At 47.6% G+C, this 11411-nt stretch overlaps 1 protein-coding gene across 1 annotated transcript; it reads left to right on the top strand.

Annotated features, from left to right (window-relative positions):
* Nucleotides 1–817: 817 nt before the first annotated feature.
* Nucleotides 818–5350, top strand: LOC124702133 (protein SIEL-like). Its single transcript, XM_047234242.1, has 8 exons — nt 818–1311; nt 1418–1498; nt 1955–2179; nt 2267–2458; nt 2587–2727; nt 2898–2984; nt 3749–4200; nt 4294–5350. Exons 1-8 carry the CDS (start codon nt 1012–1014, stop codon nt 5213–5215), a joined length of 2400 nt encoding a protein of 799 aa, XP_047090198.1. The 5' UTR covers nt 818–1011; the 3' UTR covers nt 5216–5350.
* Nucleotides 5351–11411: the final 6061 nt, after the last annotated feature.

The following is an 11411-nucleotide window of genomic DNA, read 5'->3' as shown; positions in this document are numbered from 1 at the left end:
ATCGCTGGGTGGTATGTAGACTTTTTTTTTGTCCGCGCGGACTTTGCCTCCGTTTGCGATGCCCTTATATTTGCGACACTTGGATTTTTTGTTTAGATTTCGGTAGCGTCGCTAAACGAGTCAACATCCGAAGAAAATCCCATCTGGGCCGGCCCACCTCGCACGTGAATCGTCTTCAACCTCCATCCTCTTCCTCCTCTATTTCCGTCTGCCGCCCTTGCTGCTCCGTCGAATGCCCCCGCCGCCACCTCCGGCCATAACCGCCTTCCTCCCGCGCACGGACCCATTCTCTCGTCGCCTCAGCGCCCCACCCTGCTCGAGCCGCGGCTGCCGCCGGTCTACCATCGCCCCGGGCTTCCCTGTAAACCCCCCACCCACCTTCTTCTCCGGCGCCGGCCACCCCACCCGCACCCCTAAGACCTAAGCGCCGGCCACCCACCCGCACAGCACCCTAAGCGCCGGCCACCCACCTCACAGCACCCTAAGCCCTAAGATTCCCCCCTCACCTCCACCTGCGCCGCCGTGGCGAGCCGCGTCGTCGCCGTCTACGGTGAGGTCGTCCTCGTTTCTCTCCCTGTCTTCTCCGGTGGGGGGCCACCCCCTCACCTCCACTGTCTTCCTCTTCTCCGGCCGCCGCCGCTCTAACAGGCCCAGCCCAAACACTGTAGCGGGGTACGCGTCCGCACGCTAACGGACGCAATAGGCGTCGAATAGGGTTTGCCGCCAATCCACCGCCAAACACCACCACGGTTCACGGCGCCGGCTCCTCCCAGCCGGCTGCCTCCCTTCTACCCCGCGGACATCAGCTGCGTCGCGCCTTCGCTCTTCGCGTCTGCTGGCTGCTGGGCCACTAACAGCAGTACAGCGCTGCCGCCGGTGCCCGCGACGGCAAGCCAGTATCTGCCCCTCTCCCCACCAAAACCCCGCCTCACAATTGATTGCCAGCTTCCCCACTTCCCGGCAGTAGACAGCCCTCTCCCACCGGCCACCTCCTAAAGCTACCCTGAACCCATGGACATGGACGAAGACCTACCAGCGTCCGAACCATGCTCAACTTTCGCCAAACTTGCTAGTTTCACAGGGCCGTCCGCGTCAACCAGCTCGTACGCCGGCCCAGAGGTGGAGGTCCGAGCGCTCGCCTCGATGGCCACCGCGCTCTACCCGCTGGCACGGGCGGAGGGGCTCCGTGGCCTTGCTGCGGTCCTCGAGAAGGGGAATGCCGGTAGGGAAGTTGCGGAGTACTGCTACAGCTGTGCGGCGGCATTGCTGAGGGATGAGGACGAGGGTATCAGGCTGGGCGCCGTGCAATTGGTGAGCTTTCGTCGATATTCGGTATTTCTGTTTCGTCCTTGTGAATTTATATTTTCAAGTGTTACATCTGAAGAGTTGAGGAGAATTTTCTGTCTTCCATGGATAGGCTGGCATTTGTGTGGAGAAGATTGCTATGAGAGAGGAATTGAGTGGTGATGCTGACCAAATCGACCTGATTTTCCTACAGGTATGGTTTGCACTTAGCGCTGGATTTGGTCTAGGATTGACTACCTGAGTTTGTGACCTAATGTTAATTTATATTGAAATTTGGATTTTGCCTAATACCACTTCTGTTCATATATGTAAGTTCTATATAGGCTACTAAAGTTTTGAATGAATAGTTGTACAGTCTGCCAACATTAAATTGATACTGGGAAGGGATGCTTCTGTATTTTTTTTTTACTTACAACACATATTTAAGCAATTTACCATTGCATTCTTACCACTAGAAATATTTTTAATAAGGCGTAAGTACTCATGTGAAACGGGATTTATTATTGCAATATACAGTTTGTGATGTTTAGAGCAAGAAAGAAATGCATTTAATCATGCTTGTGCATTTCATATTTGCAACTTGCAAGTTTTACTCTGCTGATCCACCGTTATCTAACTGCTTTGTTTCCCGTCTTGATTCTCTATGCAGCTTAGCTCCATGGCTAGGGACATGTGTGCAAAAGTAAGAATTGAAGCATTCAACGCACTTGCCAAAATGCAGAGAGTATCCGATGGCGTGTTGCTTCAGTCCTTGTCTAAGAAGATGATAAAAACTGACACCGGAAGTGCCACAGGGAAAAAAGTATCACCTAAATTAATATTTCCCTGTGCTGCTGGCATATTTGCACATGGGATTGAAGATGAATTTTATCAGGTCATGTCATTTCTGTTATACCAGTTAGTTCCCCTTAACTCTTCCATCTGTTTCTTCTGTTTTATTGTTGTTATTTTCTCACTACAGGTGAGAGCAGCTGCCTGTAAAGCTTTGGGAGAACTTGCAAAGTTTTCAAACCAATATGCACAAAAGGCCTTGGACCTGTTGATGGACATGATGAATGATGATACCGAAGCAGTTAGACTGCAAACTTTGCGGACACTACTCGATATGGCAACATATGGACATTTGAGTGTTCAGGAGAAGCACATGCATATGGTACTAAACTACTAATTAGTACTCTAATGTGCCTCGTGTAAGCTAGATGTATGAATTTTTTCTTTATTTATAGCTAATCATGCTAAATGCTAAATTTGGCAACCTTATGCCTGATTGTTCTTCTGCAGTTCCTTGGCATATTGATGGATGCCAATGTTATAGTACGAAATGCAGCACGCAAGATCCTAGGGTTGGTGAAACTGCCTAAGCTTCAGATGTTTAAATCTGCACTTGATGGTCTCATTGCAGGTCTGGAGAAAGATCCGGAGGTATGTTAGCGTTAAATACTATTAGTTTGAACATTTTCCAAATCAATAGTTTGTGTCGTCCATGAAACACAAACTCTTAATTATCCTGCTAAATCTAGAATGTAGCTTAATCTAAATGTTTGAGGCTTTACAATTTCTTCCATTGGTGTAACTGTGTTCATTATGTGCAGGATCAAGAAATATATGGTGTTCTGTTTTCCATTGGCAAGAATCATGGGAGCTTTTCAGTCAATATAGCTAAGCATTTAGCCAAAGAGGTGTTTCTCCATATCTTACTTTCAATTGTATTTGCCTGCTAATATTAAATTCTACTCCCTCCGATCCATAATAAGTGTCGCTGATTTAGTACAAAGTTGTACTATATCAGAAGTTATTATGGATCAGGGTGAGTATATAAAATGTCAGTTTTCACCTGCACTGACTCTTTCTGCCTTAAGTTTTTTTTTGCCAGACAGTTCTCTCAAGTTCAGTATGTATAGATTTTGACCTTGCTTGTTAATTAAGCAGTGCACATAACCATGAACTCCTATGTTTCAGTAAATCAAATTATCTTCCCTCTTAACTGTCCCATTTTTTCTACAGTATTCTCATACTTATTGGATCATAAAGTTCATAGCTATACTTAATTCCCTTTTCCATACTTTTCTCTTCTCCTCGTGTCCTCTGGCGATGTTTCTTTCAACATCCATTTCTTCGTCTTCATTAAGGTTTGCCAAGTAGCACTTTTTCTACAATGTAAAAGGTCATCCTTAAGGTTTGCCAGATATGCCTTATGGACAACCTTTTTACACATATGTTCTACTTGCAAGTATGGCCTCCACACACACTTAGAGGTGCTTTCTCTAAAGCCGCATGGCATGGTCTTTGTAGTTTCTTCAGTGTTTCTTTATTATTATGATGTTTGACCTTTCTTGTATGAAGTATGAAGTACTAACTCAAGTTTATAGGTATAGTTACTTTTTGGGAGGATTTTTTTATGAATTTTTTTTTGCCTCTTAATGTTGCATTATCTATGGCATAGATCAGTATGGCATCTGATGGAGAGCTGATATTGGACAAACCTAGGATCAAAGCATTGTTAATAGTGTCTATCTTGGCACCTTGTTCTGTTGATAAAGAAAAAGAACTGGATATACCTGCAGTTATATTTTCACATGCAATTCCCCTACTTGGGACGATCTCGTGTGCACTAGGAGAAGATACACAAGATTCGCTCTTATCCCACTTGTTTCATCGATGTGGATTGCCATTTTGGGGTAAGAGGTTAGTGTCTTCAGAAGGTAAAGATTCTGAATGCTTCAGTGTTGAAACTGCAGATGGAACTCATGCACAGATAGAAAAAACTGCAATGTCAACGAATTGCTTAGATGAAGTCGTGATAATGCAATCGGTGAGGCTCATACTAGAAACAGTTCAAGGCGCCTGGGCTATGAGGAAGTCATGCATTATAGGAGAAGTTCAAAGTACTCTGAGGTATGACTTATGTTCTTTTTCTCGCATGCAATGAATCTGTCATGCTATTTTTTTGGTGAATTATTTAAGTGCCTTTTATTTTCTTGATTGCAGGACATGCAAAGAAGAAGTCAATATATTAGCTGTAAATTCTTCAGGATCAGCTTATGGGTTCTTGAGCTTTGTAAGCGACTATATTGATGCAGTACAGCTCATTGTTGAAATGTGGCATTTCGTTCAATCGGAGAATTCTTATGCTTTTGGCCCAACATCACAAGATATTTTGCTAGAGAAGTTGGATACATCTGTGAGAAGGATGAAATGTTGTTATGTCGGATTGCATAGAGAACTGGAGGTTCAGGTCTTGGAGCTTGCTTTGTTAGCTATTCTATTTAGACTGTCTGAGCTAGCAATATGTTCAGAATTAGTGTTGGACAATCTGCATTGGATAATTAATCACTTAGATGGTCTATGTGCCGATGGATCATATGAGCTTTCTGACTTCAGCCAAGAAGTTAAGAAATCATTTGATGCTAACTGTATTGACTGCAATCCTGCTGTCAATATTTGCAGTTTTCTTGAAATCTTTGATCTAAAGCCAGCGACCAGTTTTGGAATGGTTAATGCTAGAAGTGCCGTGTTGAAAGTATGTGATACTGATACTGAAAATCCGTTATCATGTGTCCGTGGATTGCCTGTGGGTGTAAGCTTTGACGTATCTCTTCAAAATATTGCTAGCCACGATAGAATATGGCTCCGCATGATTGCTGGTGAGTCCATCCAACATGTCTTCTTAGACTTGTCTTGTTTTGGGGGCGATGATAAGGTGAAGAGCTGCTCTACCGTCATTCCTTTCTATGCTACTCCAATGGCATGTTCATTTGTTCTGAGGGCATGTTTGGTAATTGAGTGTCCATTTGGAAGCATCGGTGATCATCAGGAAGGACATGGAGGACCAAGAGATTGTGTAGTCCAACTCTGTGATGAATTGGATGTCTACTTTGTTAGTGCTGATATGAGCAAAGGCGGTGGTTAGAATGATAGTGATCATATGTTTCTTCTTTGGTATGTACTCTTTGATCGATGTTACACTGTTGTCTTCTAACAGCAACTGTGGTTAAATGATGCAAATATGAGTTGTTTGATCATGCACAAACAGTTAAAAACATCAGTAGTGAGGAGTTTCATGCGATGCACTGTATTACCAGAGTAAACTGACTATAAGTTGTTTTGAAGAATGGATAATTCTGTGGACTATGGAGCATACGAACTCTTGTATAGCTGTAGTGACAGCAGGAACTCTTTTTTTTTTTTTTTGACCTGGAACCCATGATTCCATTAATTTGGCACAGCAGATTCGCTGGCCACTAGACCCTTTACATCATCCAGTACATTTTCCGGCCATAGAAGCCGTTCAGCATTCTGATGAGCGCCATAGGCAGCAATCAGACGAGCAACCTTATTACATGTGCGAGGTACAAAAGTAATATCAATAGACCAAAAGTTTAAACGAATGAAAGCTCGGATGTCGTGGAAGATAACTCCTTCAGGTGAGAGGTCGTAGTCCTTATTCTGTAAGGCACGAGCGAGGATCGAAGAATCTGTCTCGAGAGTAATATTCACCATGCCCCATTGCACAGCTGCGTGCAACGCCTACGAGCATGCTTGTGCTTCCATGTGCAAAGCACTTCCCGCATAAGTCACAGCGCCCGCTCCTGATCCCCTAGCATCGCGGTGAGAATCTCGGATCACAAAATCCCAGCCACCTCGATTGGTATCTGCATTATACGCACCATCGGTATTGATCTTCAGCATATTCGACAGTAAAATAAACACTCTGAAGCCCAGTATTCAGCCTGCCTCCAGACTGCTTCAGTAGATATGATCTTCCCCTCTTTATTCAGTTTGTTTCTTTTGTGCCACCACTGCCACAGCATGCACACAATTAGGACTTTCTTTTCTTCATTGAGTGCAAGAATTTGCTGGATGACATCAGATGGTGACTCGAAGGTACATAGCTGATCATGTAGCTCAGGCATACCAATCTTTTTCCACAACTCTTTCATCTCTCTGCACTTCAGGAACAAATGAGCGCCATCTTCATCTAGTCTTTTACAACACACACAGTGTGTCACATTCTATGCCTCTCCTCTTAATACTCGTCATCAGCGGAAGACTATTGTGTGCCAACCTCCACACAAATTGTTTGATCTTGGGCAGACAAGGCAGATCCCATATTTTCTTCCAGTGCAGTCTCTCTTCCCCCTGTACTGATGATGAGCTAGTGCATGCATCTCTCCTTTTCACATAAATTCTATAGGCCGATTTTACTGAGAAAATTCCTTTTGAATCAAAGTGCCAAGCAAGGAAATCCTCAAAATCTTCCCGAATTGGTGTAGCTAGGATAACTTTTGCATCCATTTCCCAGAAAGTTTCACGTACCAGAATATCATAAAGAGTTCTGTTGCAAAGTGGTTCATCCACCATCCCCTGGAGCGGTGATTCATGACGAGCAAGGCCTCTTCGTCTCACGATAACTGAATGTTTCGAAGGTGTCCGCACCCATGCACGCTGATGAATTCCTGGACTCAACCTCTGGCCCCTTGGCCCTTGCTGCTGGTTAGACGAAGCATCAGAGCAACAACAAACAATCAAGGAAAAACAAATGCACTGAAAAATTATTTTTTCTAAGTTGATTAAAACTGTACACTTAGACCAAGAGTTACATAAAAATTCACTTGCCTCTTTTGGTGTTAAAATGTGAAACTGCCTAGTTAGGGAGTTTTGGAAATGTATAGCTTCGTTATGCTGGATAAAAAATCAATGGTTGAGATCGTTATCTTCTGAAATTCCAAAAGCAAACCTGGCGTTCTTGTCCCCAACCTATCTTGAACGTTCGAGCATGCTTTGCGATTCATGCAACCCCCTTCTACACATTACAAAAAAAATACATATCTATATTTCATGTCACTAATCCCCTCCTCTTTTGCATAATAGACCTCTCATTCTTTTCATATTAAATATTTTTAGCCTTGGATCAGTTTTTTTTTACAGCTAGGTTTGGGCCATGGCCATTGCATTATTCTCGATGCATTATCAAGCATCATTCTAATAAAAAAATCTGCTTTTTTGTTTTCAGGATAACCATTGCATAACAACAATTCAAAGCGTCATTATTAAGCACTAAAATCAACAGGAATTTTGGATCCAAAATTTTACTCCATCCATTCTGATGAATAAGACGTGTTGGTATTTCGAAGTTTGTCTTTGACCAAGAATTAGTCCAAATATACAAAGATTATTGATAAAATATCCACATCATTAGAAAGTATTTTTAATACAAATCTAATGATATTAATTATGTCTGTGATTGATATATAAGCAATATTTTGTTATTCATTTTTCGGTTAAAGTTCATCTTCAACTACAAGTGCGTTTTATAGGAAGGGAGGTACTCCTCCATCTAAAAATAGTTGTCTCAACATTATCTAGATACGGATGTCTTAAGCGAGAAAACAACGAGTACACGGATAAGCCCATGCGCCCGATCGAGGATAAGGCGAAAATTTCAAAAAAAAGTTAAGATTAGTATGAAGTAGGAACAGAACTTCAGTGCTACGATGAACTGAACAATGAATTTCCTTAGTACACGAAATTTCGGATTACAATTTACAGCTGAGAACAATGCTAAGGACCGAACATGAACGTGCTCCTGGCTGCCACGTCGTCCTCGTCAGCCGGTGCAGCAAGTCATGCCACGGCGGGTGCGCGAAGCCGGGAACAGAACGAAAGAACATGACGCGTTCCTCCTCGCCGTGCTGCACCGACGCCGTCCTCCTCATTTCCGCCGGTACCGAATTTGAAGCTCTGCAACATTTCCCGGCGCCTGGCATAGTAGCCCTCGTCGCCGCGGCGGAATCCCCACGGGTTCTGCTCGATGACCGGCTTCATCAAGGACTCGGCGTCGACCAAGCCCGGGCCGTTCGCCGTGGGCACCGCCACCGTCCGTTCGATCTCCGCCTGACCAGGCTCTTGTGGTTTCCTCTTTTCCGGCACGATCTTCTCCTCCGCCTCTTACTCCGTCCGAAGGAGCCAAAAGTTCCTCCTCGCGCATGGAGATGGCCGCGCCACGCCGACGCCGGCCTTCTCACTTTCGTCGGTGACGAATTTGAAACTCTGCAATACTTCCCGGCGCCTGGCATAGTACTCCTCGCTGCGGCGACGGCCTCCCTGCTGGTTCGTGTGGGTGACCGACTTCGCCGGCAGCACGGGCACCGACCGTTCGATCTCCGCGTCATCATCAGCCTCTGTTCGTCTCTTCTCCTCCTCGGGCATGCTCTCCTCCTCCTTCTGAAACGGGCAGTAGTTCCTCTGGTAGCTCTGCCGGCATTTGTGTGCATCGTCCCTCTCTGACCACGACCGGCCGAAGTCTCTGTCCACTCCTCCGCCGCTCTTCTTTTCGTCGAGTACGCACTTCAGGAACGCCGCGTCGGATCCCGGACCAAACCGGTCGGCGTACGTGACGCACGGCCGCTTCACCGGGTCGCCGGCCGTCTCGGTAGACACCACGGGCACGGGGTGAACCTGCCGGCGGTGCTAAGAGCATGTCTAACAGACCCCTTAAATTTTCGCCCCGTATAACACGAAAAAATGGCCCCGTATTCCATTTCGATCGGCCGAAAACTCGTCCGAGCTAGCAGTCCCCGTATCGCTAAACTGTAAAAGGGCATATTCTAGAAATATGCCAAATTAAAAAAAAATCCCCTTCTCCACTTCTTCTTCCTCCTCCCGCCCGCCCCTGCCTAGCCCCTGCCCGGCCGCCCACCTGCCTAGCCCCGCCTCGCCGGCCGCCGGCCGGCCCGCCGCCGCCGGCCACGGCCGCCCGTCCCGTCCCCGTCCCCGCCCGCCAAGGTCGCGCCGGCCTTGGCCGCCGCCCGCTACGGCCGCGCCGGCCTTGGCCGTGCCCGCCTCCGGCGCGCCGTCGGCCGGCCCGGCCGCGCCGCCGCCCACGGCCGGCCGCGCCGCCGCCCGCTACCGGCCGCGCCAGCCTTGGCCGCGCCCGCTCCGGCCGGCTCGGCCGCCGCCCGCCACGGCCGCTCTGCCGCACCTCGTCCGCCTCCCCAACCCGCTGCGCGCGCCCACGCGCGCGATTCTACCGGCGAACCGAGGCGCCGCCACGCCGGAGGCACCGACGAGCGCCAACAGCCGTCATGGAAGCGGTTGCGATTTCTGAATATTCAGCGCGCCACGAGTGAGGGTTTGGCCCCGTGATTCGGCCTCCCGCCCCGTACAAGTAAGGGGCCAAAAGCCACCCCGTAGTCCAAACTGTAAAAAATCGACTCGGGGGCCTGTTTTACGGGGTCTGCTAGACGGCCGGGTAGAGTCCTACCCCGTATATCGGCGGTTATTTTACGGGGTTGGGCCGTTTACGGGGTCTGTTAGACCTGCTCTAAGTTTCCTCGATGGCCGATAGCCGCCTCGCCCGCGCGATCGATCGCTTATGCTCGGCCAACCACCGTCTCTTCTTGATCTCGAAAGCCGGCAGCTCCTCTATCACCGCCATGCGCCCCTTGCGTCTGTCGTCCTTACCGCCGTTGTCGTTCCACCGGGGATCTGGGCCACCTACCCGCTGCATCGCCTCCGCGATCAGTCTCTTCTGCTCGTCGATCCACTGCCTCTTCTCGGTTTCGTAAGCCAATGCTTCGCTCAAATCCGGTGGTTCGCGTGAGCGCGACGCCGCTGCCGCTCTCAGCTCCTCGATCAGCTGCTTGTGCTCTTCTTCCAAGGGCCGCCGCGTCTCGGTCCCGCGCGCTTCCTGCGGCGACGGAGCGTACTTGCGGCGGCGGAACCAGCTCGGGAGCAGAGACGAAGACTTGCTCGACGCCATGCCCGTGCAGACTCGCTCGATCTATTCGATCCGATGATTTGGTTAGGTTTCTTCAATGCGCTCGGGCTCGGCGCTCGCCTTATTTGGGGCTTGGTAAAGGCAAAGCCGTCTTGCGGACTTGCATGAGTGCCGTGTTGGAATCAGACGAGAAACCAACAAGAATCAGGGACGGTCTTAACATTCGTGACTCAAAGCCTGCCGCTCCTAGTACGTCAAGTCGTCAAGCAGGGCATTTCGGACTCGGACACGGATGCGCCATCTGTTATTCTGGTGATGACGTGCTTTTAAGCTGGTCCTATTTGGGTAGTACATTTACAACTTTGTACAACTAAATTTGCGACAGCTAATATGTACACAAATAAATTTGAGTCACTTATTTCTAGCAAGCAGGAGGAAGTACTATGTTTATTTTAGGTTTCTAGATGAAGAAATATCATTCACCCCTACATTATTTTGGATTTTTTTTTAAATTCTGTTGATATGATTAATAATCATCAATGACAGTAAAATAACCTTAAAATAAATAAAAATTAAAAATAGATCTTTGGACTACCTAACGAAAACTATAAAAACTAGCACGGGCCAAAGACGTGCCTCCGTCCTCGCCACTCCATCTCTGAAGCCAGACAAAGCTTATTGATAACCTTATGTCACTTATTAAAGTGCGACCAAGTGAAGATGGGAGATGACCAGTGCCGCCCCATGTGGAGCAAGGATCCTTCACAGTACGATGATCATCTTATTCCCTCGCGCATCTCCGAAGCTTTACTAATGGGGGTTTATGTCGTCGGCGTTGTGGGCAACTTCTATTCCTCCCCCCACCCCCCGCGCCCCATGGAAACGAGATGATGTTGGTAGTGGTAGGGGTAGTTTGTAGAAATCGTGAGTTTGGATGGTATCATGTTTTCTAGTACACATTGATCTAGGTTTCTAGTCACCGAGATTGTATTAGAACTAGGGTTTGCAACAGTGCGTGAGGTTACAAGGGTTTTGATGCCCTCCCCGGTGGCTCCTACTAGCCCTTATATAATGGGCTAGGTCTCAGAGTCCACGTTCGAGTCGATTATAATGATCTATGTCGGTTTACCCAATATGGCTAATACTTGCCAATTTTCGTATAGTTCCTATCCTTGGACTCTTCTTGGGCTTCTTGGGCCTTGTATGCTCCTCGCGGTGCCCATCTCGTCCTCCTGCTCCCGGCCTTTGCACTCCCACCGGCTCCTACAAACTCTCGATTTCGATGGTGTCATCCACTCCAAATACCCTTGACATTGTCGCTATCAAGGTGCACCTCCTCTGCCTGTGAAAGATCGAGATGTCGCCTAGAGGGGGGGTGAATGGGTAT

The sequence above is a fragment of the Lolium rigidum genome, chromosome 3 (genome assembly GCF_022539505.1).
Source record: "Lolium rigidum isolate FL_2022 chromosome 3, APGP_CSIRO_Lrig_0.1, whole genome shotgun sequence".
In the NCBI taxonomy this organism is placed as follows: domain Eukaryota; kingdom Viridiplantae; phylum Streptophyta; class Magnoliopsida; order Poales; family Poaceae; genus Lolium; species Lolium rigidum.
Note: the sequence above shows the minus strand (reverse complement) of the source record. Positions and strands in the feature narration are given on the sequence as shown.

Bases quoted from the DNA above. Each gene is read 5' to 3' on its own strand.
- LOC124702133 (XM_047234242.1), top strand. From the start codon at position 1,012: ATGGACATGGACGAAGACCTACCAGCGTCCGAACCATGCTCAACTTTC. The intron at 2,459-2,586 runs GTACTAAACTAC...GTTCTTCTGCAG, and splicing joins AGGAGAAGCACATGCATATG to TTCCTTGGCATATTGATGGA. The intron at 2,728-2,897 runs GTATGTTAGCGT...CATTATGTGCAG, and splicing joins GTCTGGAGAAAGATCCGGAG to GATCAAGAAATATATGGTGT.